Source organism: Schistocerca gregaria, chromosome 2, assembly GCF_023897955.1.
Source record: "Schistocerca gregaria isolate iqSchGreg1 chromosome 2, iqSchGreg1.2, whole genome shotgun sequence".
NCBI lineage: Eukaryota > Metazoa > Arthropoda > Insecta > Orthoptera > Acrididae > Schistocerca > Schistocerca gregaria.
In genome coordinates this window covers 398,554,145-398,576,587 of record NC_064921.1, presented here as the reverse complement: position 1 = coordinate 398,576,587, position 22,443 = coordinate 398,554,145, and the positions used below count along the sequence as shown (strand labels likewise).

The following is a 22,443-nucleotide window of genomic DNA, read 5'->3' as shown; positions in this document are numbered from 1 at the left end:
ACCTGCTTTTTTTGGAATCAGAATTGTTACATTCTTCTTGAAGTCTGAGAGTATTTCCCCTTTCTCTTACATCTTGCACTCCAGGTGGAATAATTTTGTCATGGCTGGCTCTCCCAAGGATATCAGCAATTCTCAGGGAATGTAATCCACACCAAGTCTTTCTTTCAGCTTAGGTCTTCAGTACTCTGTCAAATTATTCTCACAGCATGGTATCTCTCATTTCACCTTTATCTACATCCTCTTCTCTTTCTACAATATTGCCTTTAACTTCTTTTCCCTTGTGTACTCCCTCTTTATATTCCTTTCAATTTTCATTTTTTTCTTCTTTGTGTAGTATTAGTTTCCCATCTAAGCTCTTGATATTAATACAGCTGCTTCACTTTTCTCCAAAGGCCTCTTTAATTTTTAATGAGGTGGTATCTATCCTTCCCCTAGTTATACAAGCTTCTATAGACTTATATTTATCCTCTAGCCATTCTTACTTAGCCATTTTGCACTTTCTGTTGCACCCATGTTTTAGACATTTGTGTTCCCTTTCATCTGTTTAGTTTTCATATGTTCTCCTTTCATCAAGTTAATACACTATCACAAGTGATGTCCTTGGATTTCTACTAGACCTTGTCTTTTTGCCCATTTTATCCTCTGGTGTCTTCATTGTTTCATCTCTCAAAGCACCCGTTCACCTTATACTGTATTCATTTCCCCTGTTTCAGCCAGTTGTTGCCTAATGCTCCCTTCGCAGCTCTCGACACTCACTGGTACTTTCAATTTATCCAGTCCAATCTCTTTAATTTACTACTGCTTTGAAAATTCTTCATTTTTAAATTACACTTCATAACCAATAAATTATGGTTAAGTGTCTACATCTCCCCTCAAAATGTCTTACTGTTTAAAATAGGATTCTGAACACTCTGCCTTACTTCACATAACAAGCTTGGAACCTCAAGTGTATCTAGGTCTCTTTCACATGATTCTTAAACCAAATTTAAATTATGCTCTGTGTTAAATTCTTGAATGAGGCTTTCTCTTTTGTTCCTTTCCCCCATTCCACATTCTCCTACTTATTTTCCTTCTCTTCCTCTTTCTACTTACAAATTCCAGGCACCCACAATTGAATTTTTCTCTCCCTTTTGACTCTATGAGTAATTTCTTTTATCTCATTATACAGTTTTCAGTCTCTTCATCTGTGGATCTAGTTGCCATTTAGTCTTGTACTACTGTGGTAGGTGTTGGCTTCGTGTCTGTTTTGGCTAAAATAATGCATTCACTAAGCAACCAATAGTAGCTTTTCCGTGTTCCTCTTTTCTTATATGTTATTAGACACTCTACTGCGTTACTTGTATTTGATTTCATATTTAAAGACCTGTACTCACCTGACCGAGTCCTGTTCATCCTGCCAATGAACTTCACTAATCCCCATTTCCCTTAAATTTTCTAATGTGAAGGTTCATCAGGATAAAATTATATGTCTTCTGGCCCCGCAGGACTCTTGTCCACCTTATTCTTCGAAATGTACAGGGTGTTTCAAAAATGACCGGTATATTTGAAACGGCAATACAAACTAAACGAGCAGCGATAGAAATACACCGTTTGTTGCAATATGCTTGGGACAACAGTACATTTTCAGGCAGACAAACTTTCGAAATTACAGTAGTTACGTGGACGTTGGCGTCATGTGGACCGAAGCTGCAACACGGCAAAAAGAAACCCGAGGCCGCTGTTGTATCACCTGCTGCACTAGCTGCGCGTTGCCCTCTGTGGTTGCCGTACGCGGTCGCCCTACCTTTCCAGCACGTTCATCCGTCACGTTCCCAGTCAGTTGAAATTTTTCAAACAGATCCTTTATTGTATCGCTTTTCGGTCCTTTGGTTACATTAAACCTCTGTTGAAAACTTCGTCTTGTTGCAACAACACTGTGTTCTAGGCGGTGGAATTACAACACCAGAAAAATCCTCTGTTCTAAGGAATAAACCATGTTGTCCACAGCACACTTACACGTTGTGAACAGCACACGCTTACAGCAGAAAGACGACGTACAGAATGGCGTACCCACAGACTGCGTTGTCTTCTATATCTTTCACATCACTTGCAGCGCCATCTGTTGTTGAAAATTGTAACTACTGTAATTTTGAAAGTTTTTCCGCCTGTAAATGTACTTTTGTCCCAAGCATATGGCAACAAACGGTGTATTTCTATCGCTGCTCGTTTAGTTTTTATTGCTGTTTCAAATATACCGGTCATTTTTTAAACACCCTGTAGGCGTAGTTACGTTACTCAAGTCTACTTCAGTAAGTAGCCAAAGACTTGGAGTATAGCAAATAAAGAGAGATTACAGAAATATTAAATAAAAGAAGATAATCATGGGGATCTTCCCAGACTAAAATTCCAAAATATCTGTACCTTCACACTAACCTACCTGCCTGATTAAGGGAGCTAACATTCCACACTCAAATCCATAGATTGTCAGTTTTGTTTTTTCTGATGATGACATCCTTCCTGAGTAGTCCCTCCCAAAGATCTAAATAGCGGGCTATTTTACCTCAGTAATATTTTAATCAAGAGGATGCCATCATCATGTAACCATGTCCTAGGGAAAAGTGACAGCTGTATTTTCTCCTTGACTTCATTCACTTGCAGTACCAGCACAGCAAAGCCATATTGGTTGATGTTACATGGGCAGATCAGTCAATCCCCTAGACAGTTGCGCCAATAACTCCACACCCCTTGCCGTCATGGTAGTACATACAGTATGGCTATCTGTATGTAGCTCCACCTCAGCAATGTCTGTGGTTCATTTAGAAGATTGTTCCCTTTCAAGAAAGCAAAACAGTACTGACAGCAATCAATTCATTTATTAGATTGCTATTACTACTGGTTCTGGTTTCGAAGTGGAACAATGGTTTCTGATATTTTACTGTCTCTATGCATAAGAAACATTTACGTAAAAATATAACCACATTAAGTTATTCTATCGTTATAGCTGAATGCCATTTGTTTTAAGTAACAGATGTGGAAGACCATGTGGATGAAGTCTGCTGAGACAGAACTGATGATCTTCTTGAACACATATCAAACAATATGAGGCAGCTTCTGCAGTCCTTTAAGAAATCAAAACAGTACTGATAGCAATCAATTTGTTTATAAGACTGCTATTACCACTGGTTCTCGTTTCTTGAAATGGAACAATGGTTTCTGATATTTTACTGTCACTGTGCATAAGAAACATTTACGTAAAAATATAACCACATGAAGTTATTCTATTGTTACAGCTGAATGCCAGTTGTTTTAAGTAACAGACGTTGGTTAGTTGGTTGGTTGTTTGGGGAAGGAGACCAGATAGCGTGGTCATCGGTCTAATCGGATTAGTGTAAATGTTGTGTCATATCTTACAACTTCAACAGAGAAATTTCGTGTCTCTAAAGTTGGTGGATGAACTGAAAAAGAAGCAAGTTACTGTGAGTCAGAAAAGGCTTGGAAATGCACATTTCGAGAGAAAAAAAAAAAAAAGATTACAAAATGGAAAGCAAAATGCACTTTTAACAGCAAGAAAGAGTTTCATTGACCAAATGAAGTACGAACATGCTATTTTAACCAAGTACTGATATTTGTGTTCTGTGATTGGAAAGGCACTAGTGATCACCAATTCGTTTCCGTTCCCATATGGTGCAAAGAACAGTACTACAGATTGTAATGTGTCTGCAAGAATTTATATCCAGGAAGAGATCTGGTATGTCAAAATCAGATTAGGAAGTGCACTAGGTCATTCAACACTTTTGAATTACATTTATTAGAACAGTTCCCCACCCAACTACTTTCCTCACTCACTTACGACAATGTCCCAAACTCAGAAGCACAATGAAATGGTTTGCAAAGCATGATCAAGATTGACAGAAATATGACAAGAGCACTTTTAGCCCCCGCAAAGAAAACATTCCAATCATAGAAGAAAAATAGTAAACAGTGAGTAGTTAGAGAAGTGGACTACTTTGATGTGGACATTAACTAAAACATTACAAGATTGAGATAAAATACCTACACTGAACTACCAAAGAAACTGGTATAGGAAAGCGTATTCAAATACAGAGATATGAAACAGGCAGAATATGGCACTGCTGTCAGAAATACCTATATAAGATAACAAGTATCTGACACCGTTGTTAGATCGGTAACTGCTGCTACAATGGCAGATTATCAAGATTTAAGTGAGTTTGAATGTGGTGTTATAGTGGGCATATGAGCGATGGGACACAGCATCTCCGAGGTAGTGATGAAGTGGGGATTTTCCTGAACGACCATTTCACAAGTATACTCATTTCACAAGTGTACTGTGAATATCAGGAATTCGGTAAAACATCAAATTTCTGACATTGTTGCGGCTGGAAAAAAGATCTTGGAAGAACAAGACCAATGACGACTGAAGAGAATCGTTCAACGAGACAGAAGTGCAACCCTCCCACAAATTATTGTAGATTTCAATGATGGGCCATCACCATTCAACGGAACATCATTGATATGGGCTTTCGGAGCTGAAGACCCACTCATATACCCTTGATGACTGCACAACACAAAGCTTTACTCCTCACCAGCACCCGTCATCACTGACATTGAACTGTTGGTGACTAGAAATTTGTTGCCTAGTCGGAGGAGTCTCATTTCAAATTGTATCGAGCGGATGGATGTGTATGGGTATGAAGACAGGCTCAGAATCCATGGACCCTGCACATCACCAGGGGCTCTTCAAGCTGGTGGAGGCTCAGTAATGGTGTGGGGTGTGTGCAGTTGAGAGTGATAAGGGACTCCAGATACGTCTAGATGCTACACGATGTTAGGCAGGTGTACCAGTTTCTTTGGCTCTTCATTGTATAAGCACATGATTTTTATGTTTCTCTAAGTTACTCTTTTGTACATCACCCCATCACTTCACTTTGGTCTCTTCACTAGCTCTGTCCCGTATCACTGTGTGCAACATGCGAGTACTAGGGCACACTCTTCGGTGTTGTATTATAATTATTATTATTATTTTCACTTATTGTCATTCCATTTGTGTCTGTCATCCTTTGATTATCTTACCTTCTCCACTCAATATCATTTATCATGACTGGGCCATTGGAGTAGGACGATGTAGTTGTGTCTGTTAAAGGAAAAAGGCAAGCTGAGATACTATGTTCTAGTTCTTGACCTCATGTCCATTTACTACTTAAAATCTCTACTATATCATAAGTGGCTATCTTCATTGTGTTTGTATTACCCACACACAGAGAAATGGTGCATATTATCATAAGCATGGTCCTATAATAAAGACAACACATTTTTATTCAAGTAGTTGTTTGTACAATTTATTTTTAAAAATAGAGATAGAGAAGAAGTTACATTAAAAAAATATAATTGTTCAATAAAATAAATATATTTCAGAAACTTATATAAATTCAGTATAAAATAGAAAGAATATAACTGTACTTTATGGTGATTTTTGGTGACAATTATGAAACCAGTTTTGTCAGTTAGTAAGCCCTCTGTAAAAATGTGGATACAAAACCACACATTATGCATTATAGCATGTCATCTACCTGTTTTCCATTACAAGAATTTCACAAACAATCTCATGTTCACAGAAAAGTTGCTATGAGTAAAATGAGATCATCCAGCCTCTTAAACTGTCAATTGTTACTTGCTGAATGCACACAAAGACTTTCCTACATCATTTGTACATTCGTGTCTTTCGTATACACATTCTGCTACAACTGCTACGAAACAGATGAAAATGAGAGTTTATGGTTACGAATATAATTAGGAACAATCTCTAATAACCACTCTGGTTCTATTGTTGAAATCTGTCTCAGATAGCAGCGTCCTGTTTGCACTACTTCAGTGAACAACACAAATGGAGGATACGATCCAAACAATACTGATGATGGGTGTATTGTGACAGCTTGCCTTGTGTCCACCTATAAAAGAATCAATTATTAAACATATATTTCTCAAAAATGTGTAACAAAACCAATAAAAATTCAGAACTGAAACAAACAAACCCACACACACACACACACACACACACACACACACACAAACAAAGTGCTAATGCTGTTTCTCCCTTCGTAATCTTCGTAGTTTACAGTTATACAAAATCTGATCACAATATCACCTGTCACCAAGAATGAAATGTAAAATCAGAAATCTGTGCCCATAATTGGGAACTTGTGAGATAAATAAATTTAAAAAATTGATAGTACCTTGCATGGAATAATTTTGAAGATAATCTTTGTAAATTTTTTTTTTTCCGCTTTATTAGTGCACTAGGTCCCACATTTTTTTACAATAGAGGATTTATGCATTTTGACTTTTTTTGTAACAATTCCTTAACATGTTATTTCATTTCCACAAAATATTTCATATTTTTCAGCAGCAAGCAAAAATAAAGTAATGTATAGTGTCAACTGAGTGAAATTATACACTCATCATATCAAGTAAATGGCCTGGATTAATGCAAGTGAGAAACACACAATGAAATTGATAGAATTAAAAGTACTTTTTCATGTTCATGCACAGGGATTAAATATCTACTATACAGACTGATGAACTTACAGATAGCTCAAGATTAGAAAAAAAAGTAAACAAGTAGGTAATATACATACATGTGCTATTACCACCTTAAGAGTCACTGTGTTGTTATTGTAGTCTGGGATATACAGGGGAGTGCTCAATTCACAAAGTATGAGGTTCAGTCCAATGAAACCTGATTAGTGCGTCTACCGTTGCTTTAGACGTATGGTGCCAACATGTAACTGCGGGTATGGTGGTGCCATCTATTTGTAGAGAGACTGATGTGTGTGCACTGTTTGATGTTGCATAGTACCAGTGTGGTTTCACGCTGAAGAGAAGGTGGTCACACAAGTTAATAGTCCACTACCAAACATGTAGGCGTGTAAGCAGGAACAACAAAGAGTGATTCGATTTTTGGCAGTGGAGGGAGCTGGAGGCGTGAAATGTATTGACAGATGAAGGCTATGTACAGTGAGTACAGTCTGAGTCGTTCAAGTGTTGTGGAATGTGCAAAAGAGCGCGAGTCACTGGACAGGCTCATCATGTCATCACACCAGAAATGGTTGCAGAAGTGAATGCTTTAGACTTGGACAACGGCATAATCACTGTGGACGAGATCCATCAGTTACTGGGTATTAGAGTGGGCACCACCCACACCATAATGCAACAACACTTTAAGTTTGGAAATATCTGTGCGAAGTGCGTTCCCCACCAACTGACCAAAGAACAGTGCAATACTCTAATGGTGCTGTCTTTGAGTCATCTGCAACGTTATCATGAGGAGGAATACAGCTTTCCGTCGCGTACTGTCACAGGTGATGAAACATGGTGTCACCATTTTCAGCCAGAAAGCGAGCTTCAGAGCAAGCAGTGGAAATGTGCAACTTCACCACCTCCAAAGAAATCAAGGCCATGCACACAAGTTCTGGTAAGGTCATGATGTCCTCCTTTTTTGATCACAAGGGCTCACTGCTTGTTGAGTTCCTGGAACGGGGAACCACCATCAATGCCCAGTGTTATCAAGCCACTTTTCAGAATCTTAGACGAGCCATCAAGTTGAAATGCTGACACATGTTGTCCAATGGCGTTATCCTCCTGCATGATAATGCCCACCCACACACGGCCAGTGTGGTGAAGGCGACATTGCAGCAGTTTTGATGGCAAATGCTGGAACATCCACCATACAATCCCGAACTTTCACCATGGGACTTTCATGTGTTTGTACCTCTAAAACAAGCTAGTGTTGCAATGGGATAAATGTGTCAACAGTTTTGGTGACTATTTTTGAGTATGTGTATGGTGTATAACTACATTTTTGAGTCAGTAAAATCATTACCACTACTTTACAATATTGACCAGGTTTCATTTGAATGCCCCTTATACAATACACTGTCACTTTTCACCCATACTGAATGAGCTTTAAAAATGAGAGTAACATATAGATGTATAACCTATAGAACCAAGAACCACTAGGTGCATAATCATCAGATTATATTTGACCAAATAAGCTGTTAGATGTATTAAACAGCTGGGATTAGTTCTATAAGGAAAGAGTAAAAGAATGTGAATGAAATGTAATTAGCATGTGTTTGCAATATTGGTAGTACCATATGCAACATGTCCACTAATTTACTGTCAGTAACTGTAAATGACATTTGTCTGACAGAGGTCATTGAAGTGAAGCTTTAAAACATTAAGCTTATTCTGAAGGTATAACATACTGAAGTAAAGAATTTTAGAAAGTGAAATACTTACAGTGATGTATTGTCTTTCTCTTTGAAGTTCAGCTACATTCATGAACAATCCCGTAACAAGGCATTTTCTTATCTTGTCAATATCTTGTCCACAAGATGACAGAGGAACTTTGCATCGTTTACAAAGGTCCAGAAGTTGTGTGTACACATCACTTGCATACTGAAGATTTCGCACATTGAGAAAATTCTCATGGCACCATTGCTAAAAAAAGAAATTGGAAGTAATGATTCTTTTCTGACATCATAATATTAGTGGAACTGTGACTAAAAATAGTCCAGTTTAAAGCTATCATATAATGAAACAAGAGAGAAAAAAATACTCCTGGTAAAACAGTCACTGCTGATGGAGAATTTGTACCAATCATTCAACATCTCAACTGTTCTCAACCACTATGTAGCAATTTCAGCAGTTTTATCTATTTTGTCTTTTTTGGAGAAACCATCCAATGTGATAACAGTAAAACTGATGAGATGGGTAATCACAAACATGATTCATATATGGTGAACTACAAAGAAGCAATTTGTGCTGTAGTACAAGAAATGAGTCTCAACTAAGGTGCCAAGTCTTAAGGTATTACATGCACTGCATCAGAAATATTATGAATTACTATTTGAAAGAAAATAACGAGATTTCAACACTATAGTATAATATTATTTAGCAGTTCATATTTAATATCAATTTCTTGTAGCATTGTAATGATATGTCCAGCACTAAGGTTGTTAGATTTTTACCTTCTCATTTAACCAACAGTTTACACTGAGAAAGTTTAGTTTTTCCTAACTGTGTTATGTAACAACTCTTTACCAATATAATATCTGCCCATAACTGTTATTAAAATATAGTAAATATAGGAAGCCCAGAAGCCACTGATGTAAGAATATGAGAAATGAGCTGGTTTGATAAGAGGATTTATGGGCAAGAAACAAGAACAGTGCAAGAAAGGGCAAAGCATGAACTAAAGGGATTCATTGACGGTCAACAAAAAGAATAAGTGCTCCAAAAAAGGAATGTTCACCCAAAATTGCTATTTGTGGGCAAAACCTGATGACTTAGGAGGAAAAGTCAAAGTTCTTGAAGATAAAACACAGAAGTTTCCTGATACCACAGTTGATGCACAAGACTTATCAGCACATGTGGCATCCTGTCACCTTCAGTGGTGGGTCTTCTAATTGGCCACAGTGGCAAGGAAGGGAGCAAGCAAAGGTAAAAATGGGGGGGGGGGGGAGGGGAGGGGGGGGGGCATGCCTCTATGGAACTGAAGACAATATACAAAGGTGAACAACAATGGGAAAGAAAAAAAAATGAAATGCTGGAACAGGATCTATGGAAGAATTGCAACTAGAAGATATTTCGAAGCAACAAGAGTCACCAGAGGATGCTGAATCCATGGAGGAAATGTCAGAAGGAGAAGCAGAAGTAATTCTGGAACAAGAGCTTCAGTATGAGGGCTAGGCTGAAGAACAGGTTTAAGCTGAAGCAGAAGAAGCAGCCTGAACAGAAGTACTGGGAGAAGGGGAGCAGAAGCAAAAGAGGGAATCCTGCCAGAGACACATGAAGAAGATAAACTTGAGGACAGAGGAGGACTTTGATATCTTGGACGGGTGAGGCTGAAGGCCCGGCAAAGTGTACGGAACTCGACAAAGCCTGCTAAGTGGAGCTGCTACTTGTGCAACTATGCACATCATCGCGTTTTTCTGCTTTGTTAAATCTTGGTTACTCTGTTTGATTAACTTGGGAACTTGTTTGGTTCTCAAGCTGGCTTCACTTGTCCAGTTTTCATTGTTGTATTCTGACTGTATTTGACAATCTGCTAGTCACAACTCCATGCTGGTTGCCAGCCTGTGTGGGTTATTTCCATTGTTCACAATCTTTGTCAGATTATGGTCACAATACCGGCAACTTGTGGAACACCAGCAGCAACAACTGCTCCTGCAGCAGCAATTGTAAGAGCAGTTTCAACAACAGCAGCTGCACATTGAGATGCTCCCTCAGGAACTTCAGCTTTTGAAGGATCTACATCAGAAACAGTGTTCCCCCACACACAAGCAGTTGTCAGTTCCTAGGTGGAGAGCTGGCCGCTGTGGCCGAGCGGTTCTAGGCTCTTCAGTCCGGAACCACACTGCTGCTAAGGTTGCAGGTTCGAATCCTGCCTCGGGCATGGATGTGTGTGAAGTCCTTAGGTTAGTAAGGTTTATGTAGTTTTAAGTCTATGGGACTGATGACCTCAGATGTTAAGTCCCATAGTGCTTAGAGCCATTTGAACCATTTTTGCCAAGGTGGAGAAATGGTTGAAACAGTACATCACTGCCTTTTAGGTCTTTGATGACACTCTCCTATAGTCACTCCTCCTTTCTTATTGAAGAAATTGACTCGTCTTTCAAATTCAATCACACTCACATTCAAGAAGATGTGCTCACTGATTTCGAATTATTACTTGCAACAATTCCATGTGGTTGCCTCGCGATGCGAATTTCGTCAAAATCACAAGCTATCTGGTAAGTTATATTGCAACCGGGAGAACTGATCTAGGACTGATTCCTAGATGCGATTTCACTTGTGCAAACCCAGCATGCAAAACCTCGTATGCAGACTCTAATTGGAGACATAGTGGCCCACCTTGCTTTTGATCCAGAAGCACGCACATCAGCTCTTGAGCTGGACAAATGCTTCATTGGACAATATTTTGACAATCATGCACTTTCAAAATTGCATGCAGCAAATAAGCACTTCATTGTTTGATCACAGGTGGCAGCAGTCCAGAAACCACAAAATCCTCATAAAGCACTTAAACAATGGTGTCGCCATAATTCATCACGTGTTGACGACCTGTGAACAAGTGGTCACATCCTGCTGGTGTGGGCAATGGGTTTCTTCTGTCATGCACAGACTGCTTCATAGCTCAGACACATGCAGAGTATTTGTATTGCCGGATGCACTGCACCTGTTGTGACAATTCTGAACTGTCTGTCACAAACTGTCAGGACAGTCGAAACCAGTTTCCCGTGGCTCTGAAGGAATCGTGCATTAACTTCAGGCAACTGTTTCCTTGGGCAATCCTTTTGCCACCAAGTTCTTTATCATCCTCACAATTGCAAACAGAGACGACTTTTTCCAGGTGGACATGGGGGCTTTGTTTATTTGGCTAAACTTCCAAATGTATGCTCATCTAGATTTACCCGCATTAGCGCTGCCCTCTATATGTTGGTAGTTTTGGTGATACTTGAGTTTACCTCCAGGGTCAATTCCATTTCTGCAGTCTACAAGAAGGTCATATGGCTGATAATGCTGTTTGTCATCGTCTAGTTACTTGGCTGTGAAAATTTTCAGTATGAGTGCCTTCTCATTACTTGGATTCTCCATCAGTGACAAGGTTAGTTTGTCTCTGATATAGTTCCCTTCCTGGAACTTGACGACCTTTGTACCACTTTCTCACTCTTTTTCGAACCTGGCCTGGGGTGCACTACAGGTTTCCAGGGTTATATCTCCTTGGGTCCAGATGTAGTGCCTGTTTTTGCCATGCACAATCCATTCTTGCCTCGTGACAGATAGCTGTTAAGCAGGTACTCAAAAGACTTCATGATGTCGGGATGATTGGACCAGTTACAACACACACTTGCACCACTCCTGATATTGGTAAAGAAACCAAATGGCTCTCTCTGCAAAGGCTGCCCAGACACAAGTTGCAATCTACCCTATCACATGTTCAGAACTTGTCCTCACAAAGCATGACAGAAGACAATATTTTTCTAAGATATATTTGCAGATCCCACTGGATGAGGAATTGCAAAGCATCATTGTTATCAACATACATGCTTGCCTTTTGGAATCTCTCCCACTCTGGAAATCTTCCAGAGATATCTGGAACAGCTAACCATGTCCATTTCCAGTTGCACTAACTATCTCGATGACTTAATGTTAAGATTTTAAGTGTTGGGAATATCTACAAAAGCTGTGCACCTTATTTGCTACATTATGTGATCCCAGGCTAAAGTGCTGCTTATGTAAATGCTAGTTTTTCCTTGAGCCAAGAGCAGTAGCTCAGGCACTTGCTCAACAAAGATGGGGTCCAGCCCAGTGATTGCAATATCACCACTATCAAATGTCTACCTTCTCCCAAAAGTTACAGGTGGCACAGCCTTTTTTGGGGGTAAATGAATTATTATAATTATTATTCTAAGTTCCTTCCACAAGTAACTCATATATTCCATCCACTAAACCAGTTGAGAAAGGTAGATGTTTAGTACGAGTGGATGGCTATATGGGACTGCACTTCCATGCACATGAACCATAAGCTGCATTTGGCACCCTGCCTTCCTTCCTTTTCCCCATTGCACCCACTGGTTTTGGCCATGGATATTTCTCCATATAGCATTGGTACAGTGCTGGCACATAGGAATGATGATGATATGAAGCAACCAATTGCCTATGCATCAAAGATACTGGCCCCTGCTTGTAGGATCTACTCGCAGATAGAGAAGCGGCTTTAGGGATTGTATATGCAGTTAAGAAGTTCCATGTCGACCTGTTTGGGACTAAGATCACTTTAATTACTAACCACAAACTGCTGGTACCACTGTTCAGATCCTGCTCCAGTATTTCGAAATGCAAAATGCAATGGTTCCAGCATTGGGCACTTTTCCTCAGCTTCTGTATTTATACCATTAAATATAAGCCCACAGTACAACATCCAAATGCAGACAATCTACCTCACCTATCTGCAGGACCAGACCCGGCCTTTCACCAGCAGGAAATTTCCTGTTTCCACATAGACATGGAATGGCGACAAACCTGGCATAGGTTTTCCTTTACAGCTCCTCATTTTGTTGCCAAGACAACCCTAGGACCTCCAGTTTTACAGTTCCTCGATTGTGGGCACTGGGGAATGTCACAAATGAAAGGCGCAGTGAAATGACACGCTTACTGGCCAGAGTTAAACTAGGATGTGGAAGCTATGATACGCAGCTGTTCCACTTACGCCCAGCACTATCAGGCTGCACAACCCCAATCTTTCACCCGATGGCCCTGCCTTCCTCCACTGTCCCTGGAACTGCATTCATTTGGACTTTAGGGCACCTTTCTAGGCCCTATGTGGTTTATTAGCTTATACTCTTAACTACCCATTTGTGGTCAACATGACGTCCACCACAACAGAAGCCACAATTAATGTGCCCCTCCAGTTCCTCATCACTGAAGGGCTTCCTTGAACCATCACGTCAGACAATGGGCGCACCAATTCATTCCAACAATGCACTTGATAATGAAGGCAAGCCAATTTCATAGGATTTGTCGAACTACTAAACATTTTCAACAACATAAAAATGTTTGAAATTCTCAGGAAAGTGGTTGTAAGCTATAGGGAAAATGGGTAATCTATATTACTAATAAATCTGTAAAACTGATGTGTCTGTCTGCCTCCGAATGTGCTAATCTCCAAATACGAGACATATTTTCATGTGGTTTCTGTAGCAACTTGAGCATAGTTTGGGGCACTGAAAAAGATTTAATCACCAAAATCGGACCATGGTAAGAAAAAGTTTTATTAAAACTTTCTAGTCTGTCTGTCTGTCTGAACATGTTAATCTCCAAAACTACTGGAGAGATTTTTATGAGTTTTCACTAGTGGCTTCAGTGTAGCTAGGGGCAAAGTACAGCCTATATTTCTTCAAAATCAGACTGCAGGGGGGGGGGGGGGGGGGGGGGAGATACACTATGTGACACCTGGCTGAAAATGAGTTACAAGTTTGTGGCTCCCTCCATTGGTAATGTTTGAATTCAATATGGTGTGGGCCCATCCTTAGCGTTCATGATAGCTTCCACTCTCGCAGGTATACGTTCGATCAAGTGCTGGAAGAATTTTAGGGGAATGGCAGCCCATTCTTCACAGAGTGCTGCACTGAGGAGAGGTATTGGTGTCAGCCAGTGAGGCCTGGTACAAAGTCGGCATTCCAAAACGTCCCAAAGGTGTTCTATAGGATTCGGGTCAGGACTCTGTGCAGGCCATACCATTACAGGGATGTTATTGTCATGTAACCACTCTGCCACAGGCCGTGCATTATGAACAGGCGCTCGATCGTGTTGGAAGATGCAATTGCCATTCCCAAATTGCTCTTCAACAGTGGGAAGCAAGAAGGTGCTTAAAACATCAATGTAGGCCTGTGCTGCAATAGTGGCATGCAAAACAACAAGGGGTGCAAGTCCTCTCCATACAAAACATGACCACACCATAACACCACTGCCTCCGAATTTTACTGTTGGCACTACACATGCAAACAGATGATGTACACCGGGCATTCGCCATACCCACACCCTACCATTGGATCGCCACATTGTGTACTGTGAGTTGTCATTCCACACAACGTTTTTCCACTGTTCATTTGTCCAATGTTTAATTTACTTACACCAAGCGAGGTGTCATTGGTATTTACCGGCATGATGTGTGGCTCATGAGCAGCCACTCAACCATGAAATCCAAGTTTTCTCACCTCTTGCCTAACTGTCATAGTACTTGCACTGGATCCTGATGCAGTTTGGAATACCTATGTGATGGTCTGGATAGATGTCTGTCTATTACACATTACGATTCTCTTCAACTGTTGGCAGTCTCTGTCAGTCAACGGACGAGGTCGACCTGCATGCTTTTGTGCTGTACATGGTTCTTCATGTTTCCGCTTCACTATCACATAGGAAACAGCAGACCTAGGGATGTTAAGGAGTGTGGAAACCTCTTGTATAAACGTATGACCCAAGTGACGCCCAACCACCTGTGCACATTCAAAGTCTGTGAGTTTCGTGGAGTGCCCCATTCTGCTCTCTCACAATGTCTAATGACTACTGAGATCACTGATATGGAGTACCTGGCAGTAGGTGGCAGCACAATGCACCTAATATGAAAAAAATGTATGTTTTTGGGGGTGTCCAGATAGTTTTGATCACATAGTGTATGTTTCACATCTCCAAACCACTGGTCTGATTTCAACCAAGCTTAGTACATATATCACTTACTGTCTGGGAAGGTTCACTGTGGTGGTAAGAACCACTAACTTATGAAAGGGGTGGGAGGGAAAAAGAAGTGTAGGCTATGATGAGTGAATACCCACATTTTATTCATTCAGTATTTGTGAATGAGAGCATTAAGTTACTTGCAACCAACTTTACACATCATTCCAAAACTTTAAGAAACTTTTTATGGCTGACCCCACATAATCATGAAAGGAAAAAAGTGTATTGCTTACTACATTTTCACTGTTCATTTTCGTATCAGGCAAGACATTTTAATTATCACTTCTTTGCTGTCAACTGTGTCCACGACACATGGTTCAGGATATATGATGTCATAAACATTGAGAGGCATGATACACTGCCACATGATGCATGACATTAAATTTATTATTCCTGCTGAATGATTGCGATGAAATTTGGTAACGGGGTAGCTTGAACCCTGAGGAAGAACATAGGTTACTCCAGAAAGTGTGCAGTACAATATACTTACTGATTTGAAGAATATTGCATGAATTGAGGAAAACTATTTACTCTCTGAAATTTCTGTTCACTCCTTAACCTTTTATCTTTATCATATTGGTCAAAATGGTTTTTTTAGTTGATATGGGCTACGTGATACAATTAATAGTAACAAATTCAATGCTTATACAAACTTCAATGTATTTATTCCATACATCCACACTGTTTCTTTCATAATGTAGATGTTGTGTAATGTGTAGCTACAATGTGCACTATCCACTGTTTGAGAACAAACTTTACTCAAAAATTCCAAACCTTTATGAAATTTTTTCTCATTGAAAATCCCAACAAAATGATGGAAGGAAAAAAGTTTACCGGTTACTACATTTTTGCTTATTTGGCCAAAAAAGCTATCACATCATGCATGATACCATGACATTTATATTTATTGCTGTTTTTGTACAAACTCCACTTGAAATACATTTAGCAGGCAGTATCAACATATGCTCCTGAATGTACTAACCAAATTACATCATTGTGTGACACGAAGTTCAGGGGTTTTATGCGAAGGAGGAGATGGACATAGAAACGAAAGAGGACATGCACAAAGAGAGGAGGAGATTAAGACTAATAGAATTGAAGTAAATATATACTTGGGCAATTCTGGGTACTCAACAAGTATACAATATAAACATGAACAAAGACTGAACAATATGAAATGAAGACCACATGAGAAGTCCTTGGATTAAAGAGGGCATAATGCAAGGAGGCAGTCTTCATCCCCTAATGTTCACCCTTTACAATGAAGAAGCAATGACAGAAATAAAAGTCTTTTGAATGGAATGAACACACTAATGAGCATAAAATATAGACTGGAAGTAAACAAAGAAAGTCTAAAATAATGAGTAGTGCATGAAGTTACGAAGAACCTGCATAAGCAGAAACTTTTCAGTAAGAAGAAGACTAGAAAGGAGATTATCATCAAAACTGGGAACCACACAATAAATGAAATTAAGAAATTCTTCTGCCTTGTACGTATAACAACACAAGATGGATGACAAGGATGACATAAAAAGCAGTCCAGCACTGATAACTAACATATATCATACTATTATCAAACCAAAGACTTAATCTGATAAAGAAATTTCTGAGAATGTTCATCTGAAGCTCAGCACAGTATGAAAGTGAATCATAGATGGTGTTGGGTGTAAATACTATGAAGACTGAAACCTTTCACCTACCATAAATGAGCCACTGGTACTAATATGAGATTTTGCACATTTCTTTGATGATGTCATATTTATAAAAAAAATCATAATAATAAAAGCAGAGTAATAGCCAGGCACATTACTAAAATTGAGGTATTAGCTAAGGTTTTGAATGATGCCGTACTGGAGAGGAAAAAACACACACACGTTTTGCCTGTGCACTGTGGCATGGTTGGACGTAGTTAATCAGTGTTAGGATATGTGTCTTCTTTGTCTGCAACTCTGTGGAGAGACAGCTGAATCATATGGTAGGTAGCTAGATTGACTCCTTTTGTTGATTTTAACCTACAGGTAACAATGGCTGAATAGTTACATAAAGCATGGCTCCTTCAACAAAGTTATGGTTTAAAATTATTGTCTCATTAATGTTAGCTTGTTCCTGTACAACCGGAAATCAATTAAAGTCACACTGCATACTTGGCTGCCAACAGCCTATGTAAAGTTTGAGAACTGTTACTCCTCCGAGCTCAAGGCAGCATGCCTTTTTATATGTTTACGGTCATATTGGCGTGTTTATAAATATATATGCTGTAACTGTCACAAAAGATCCTGTTGATGACTGTTTTAACTGATCTTCACATCATTTGCAACTTGAAAGAGGATTTTAGTAACTCTGAAGTTAAAGCCAAAAAATACATTATTATTATGAAATATCATCATTTGTTTGTGTGATAAAATAGTTGTTTTGGGAAAAAAACAAGTAAGGCAGAAAATGTGAAATAATCCCATCCTTTGGAGATAAAGAGTGTGATTATACGATGGCGAGGTCATTGCCTTCCCCGCGCTGTCCTTGACTCATATGTTACCCAGTCAATAATTCTGATTCATAGCAAAAAGACAATTAATACTTGCAAAAAAGATTTTAGGCAATAACATACTTCCCTTTGCGTACCTAAAAAACTAAAGACATTTGCATCATGGTTTGTAAAATTTCAGGTGAATGAGCCAGTCACTCGCCCAAATGAACTAGCATGTAAGTTGCATGCTACATGCTAGATCTATTCTTTCAAAATTCTAGTTATCATTTACTTTATTTATTAAATAATGAAAACAAAAGCAGATTTCAGTGTATCAGCTTTGTGGAAAGCTTTTAATGCCATTGGCTCCTGGCTTTTCTTGGCTGAGCAAATGGACATCATAACCATTGGTGATGTTTCCCTCTCACATAGATTTTGTTTCTGACACTGCTCAATTTCACATAACTCTGGTTTATATCTCTATTATAATTAAATTAGAGAAATGACTAAGTCTACTCCCTTTCCATTAGAATTTGGAATAAAAGAGGATCCAGTCTCTGCTAAATTATGCAAGTTTAATCCTTTACAATACAACAACAAGAGCTGCAGACTTCCAGCTGTTTCAACCACAGCTTACAGTACAATTTTGATATTTTCCATTTCACTTTGCCACTGTAGTTATTGTGGACAGACAGAGCATATATCTATTCACAAATGAAATAGTGAAAGACCTGTATAAACCATTTTTTGGATAAGAAGTATTGAGGCACCACAAAAAAATGACAAATATTTACCTTAAGCAAATTAGTTATAAGATTGGACACTGTGGTATAGATTATGCGAAGTGACAAAAACTTTTACCTTTTTCTGTGAAATTTTTGAAAATGTTCTGAAGACATTCAACAAAGTTATATGATCTCCAGCAGAAGAAACAAATTTCTGCCTTGCTGATAAGGCCTCCTCACGTTTGTTTGGTGGTGTCACAAAAACTGATTCGCTTGACAGGAGAGCTACTATACTGATCACTTCTTCCCTGGTGAACAAATGGTAAATTGATTAACAAGATGTTATATGTTTGCATGGCAGCTATCACATAACAACTTCAAGTGAAAATCTATGACATTAAGAAACACACTGATATTACAATGTACAGTAATGAGCCAAAACATTACGACCACTGCTTAATTGGATGCTGGTCCACCTTTGGAACACAATACAGCAGTGGTTCTGCATGACATGGATTCAACAAATCCTTGGTAGGTTTCCAGAGGTGTGTGGCACTAGAGTCTACACACAGGTCACGCAGTTATGTAAATTACAGGCTGGTGGTTCATGGGCATGGAGCTGACACCAAACAAGTGTTCACCTGGGTTTTGATCAGGTGACTTTGGTGGCCAAGACAGCAACTGAGTTCACTACCATGCTCATTAAATCGCTGCAGCTCGATTCTGGGCTTGAGACTCAGACAGTAATCCTGCTGGAGAAAGCCATCATGACCAGGATAAATATCAAGCATAAGGGATTCAGGTGGTCCACAATAGCGTTCGCATAGTTCACAGGTGTCAAGGTACCTTTGACTGCTACCACAGGTGTCATGGAAGGCAAGGTGAATATCTCCACAGCATAATACATTCCCAACAACAACTTAATAGTGCTCACAAAGGCCTATGTCCCTGGCATGGTGCATATGCCAAGAAATCATTCTCATGGATGACTGTGTGTCTGGATATGACTGTGGATGCATTGTTCCAAGAAACCTAATTAATTGGACCAAGTGACACAATTTCTTTGAATCATGATCCAATCTCACAAGGTAAACATGTGAACAGGTAGGGGGTTGTTTGCTGCAGAACCCAACATTCAACAATGTGAGCAGAAAGGTGTGCTCAGAAACATTTTGTGCCTGCAACAGCAATGTAATCTGCCACAGATCACCACCTATCCTGGTGTACAGAGTGGGCAAACCTATGACCTCTATGTTCTGTGATGAGGTGTGGATGTTCAACATTTTGTTGCCTACTGAGCCAACCAGCTTTTCTGTTTCCAAGAAGCCTGTTCCCAGGAGCCGGACCATAATGACCTGTCCACTATCGAACTCACTCACTTCAGTGGATTTTCTTATTTGCAGGCCATATCATCACTAGAATGATTTCTCTGGTCCATTTATATACTTTACTTCCCTCATCAAATGCTGGGAATGCAACCATGTGGCAGTCAGTCTTGTGGTAAATGGTCATAATGTTATGGCTCTTCAGTTACAAAACATTTCAGGAATGTTGTCACATAGGAGAAAAACTAAAAATAAAAAGGTATTTTGAGATGTAGCAAAGAGTGAGATAGTCACTCTTACGTGTGCTGAATACATATTTCACATGGATAAATTCAGTTTTCATGGCAAGCACTTACTATTTACGTACAAGAGAAACTGGCATTAGTAGTAAAACATAAAACTGACTAAGCAATTACAATGCTTGTTATTAATTTACATAAAATAATGGCAGAGTCAACACATCCACCTCGGTTTGTTAGTTTTTGCAAAATCTTTAAAAAGAGAAGACTGACTTTTACAATGACATTTTTAAAAACAAGAATGTTAAAAGGAAAGCATAAACACTTGATGAAATGGTGAAAGTAGTACAATTTTGTGACTTGTCCTCCATGAACAAGTATAGGATATTAGTGGTAACTTCACACCAAAATGTACTGTGCACTGTAGGAAAATTATAAAAACAGTCAATAACATTGAAGAGTTATATGTTCGATTGCAACCATAAAAGATTTTTTTTCGGTATATGTAAAAGACTAAAATGCAGACTAAAGGAGATAGATAGCAGCATGAATCTAGTCTTTAGAAAGATTTAGGAGACAACATTTTTTCTTCTTCAAATACTGAAGGAAGGTAAATGAATAAAAAAATTATGCTTGAATGAAAGGCCAAAAATTCTGAAATACAGGATTTATAATGTAAATACCTATTATCTCAACTCAAATGAAACTGTATGGTTTCAGAGATCTTTCCAAGTCTCAAACATGTATGATGCATACATGCAAACTGATGTGATGAATGAAAATTTGTACCTTGCAGAGGGTCTCCAACTGTATTGGAGAAGCACCTCAACATCAAATGAAACAGGGGATTCTGCCTGAAATCCAGGCATAGGTGCTTTCTAAGAAAATGAAACTATATGGTTCCAGAGACTTTTTCAAGTCCGAAACATCTATGACGTATAGATGTGGACTAAAGGGAAAAACGAAAATTCGTACGGAGACTTGGATTTGAAAGTGGCTCTACTTTTCAGCAGGTAGATGTGCTAACCACTATGACAACCTGCCATAGTAGCTTTGCACAACCGCACGGACTACACTAGCATACCTCCCACCTCAGTCCAAATACCCATTCACACCTCAGCCAACTTTGTATTCCCCTAGGCAGGGTGGCGTAGTGGTTAGTGCATCTGCCTAGTGAGTAGGAGACATGGGTTTGAATCCCAGCATCGGTACTCATTTTTGTTCATTGCTTCAGTCTACATATATACATAACAGGTCTCTTGCAAAGGTCTCTGGCACCACATAGTTTCATTTGATTAAAAAACACTGTTTCGTTAGATGCTGAGGTGGTATTGCAATACAGCTGGAGGCTTTTGCAAAGCTATTTGAGTTTAGGGGGAACACCAAGTGGGCTGAGACACAAATGGGAATTTGGGTTGAGGATGGAGGCACACTAGGGTAGTCCGTGCAGCTGTGCAACGCCACTGTGCCAGGGTGGCATTGTGGTTAGTGCATCTTCCTGGTGAACAGGAGACCTGGATTCAAAACCCAGCCTTTGTACAAATTTCCATTCATCACTTCAGTCTCCATGTATATGTTATATTATCTACCTTCTCAAATTAATATTTTAAAAAAATGCAATGTATATGCTGCCTGCTTAAAAAGCCAAATTTCCACAATAGAACAGTTAAGAATACAAATTAACAAACAGACAGTATAACCTTCACTTTTGTTGGCAGTGAAGAAAGGTTCGTAAAAAATACTTACACACAATTGTAATCTTTTGCAGCCAAAAGTATTTTGCTAAACCGAGGATCAAGTGGAAATTGGGACATCTGGTGTCCCAATTTTGTGAGGGCAGGTGAGTCTACAGACTCTATGGCATTAAGCTGTTTTAGTTGTTGTAGTGCTGCTATTAAGGACTGAAATCAAGATGTATTAAACAAAGTTTAAACACTGCAATAAACTAAAATTCATAATGAACAAGGTATTACTGTAGAAATTCGGAAATCAACAACATGGTTAAAAATGGTGAAACGCTATAACACAATTATCGCTAGAATATCTAATGCAAAACAGTGCACCAGCATTAAAACTTAAACTGTCACCTACAATATTTTTTGCTTATTGTAGATATTGTGAAATATGTTATTAAATTATGAACCAGCAGTACTACAGTTCTACAACTATGAACAAAAATAACACTGAAGTAGGTATTATAAAATATTTAGTACTTTTTGACATGAAATTTTTGCAAAATGCTCTTAATGTTGTCAAAATATCTTGGATTGTAAGATACACTGTAAATTGCTATTGGGAGGAGGGAGGGGATTTTGAATAAGAGCTTAATCCCTATGAAAAAATACATAAACAATAAAAATATTAGAACAATGGGATGAATCGCAGTTTAACGATCA

The 22,443-nt window shown here is 39.0% G+C and overlaps 1 protein-coding gene across 2 annotated transcripts in view; it reads right to left on the bottom strand.

Moving 5' to 3' along the window:
* Nucleotides 1–5,290: 5,290 nt before the first annotated feature.
* LOC126322260 (ATP-dependent RNA helicase DHX33) overlaps nt 5,291–22,443 on the bottom strand; it is a 108,354-nt gene continuing 91,201 nt past the window's right edge. For both annotated transcript variants that reach the window (XM_049994274.1, XM_049994276.1), the window contains 4 exons: nt 21,794–21,948; nt 18,620–18,791; nt 8,296–8,496; nt 5,291–5,945 (listed from right to left, as the gene is read on the bottom strand). In XM_049994274.1, the coding sequence (XP_049850231.1) occupies nt 5,745–5,945; nt 8,296–8,496; nt 18,620–18,791; nt 21,794–21,948 (729 nt within the window). In that variant the 3' untranslated portion in view covers nt 5,291–5,744. The remainder of the gene's footprint in view (nt 5,946–8,295; nt 8,497–18,619; nt 18,792–21,793; nt 21,949–22,443) is intronic.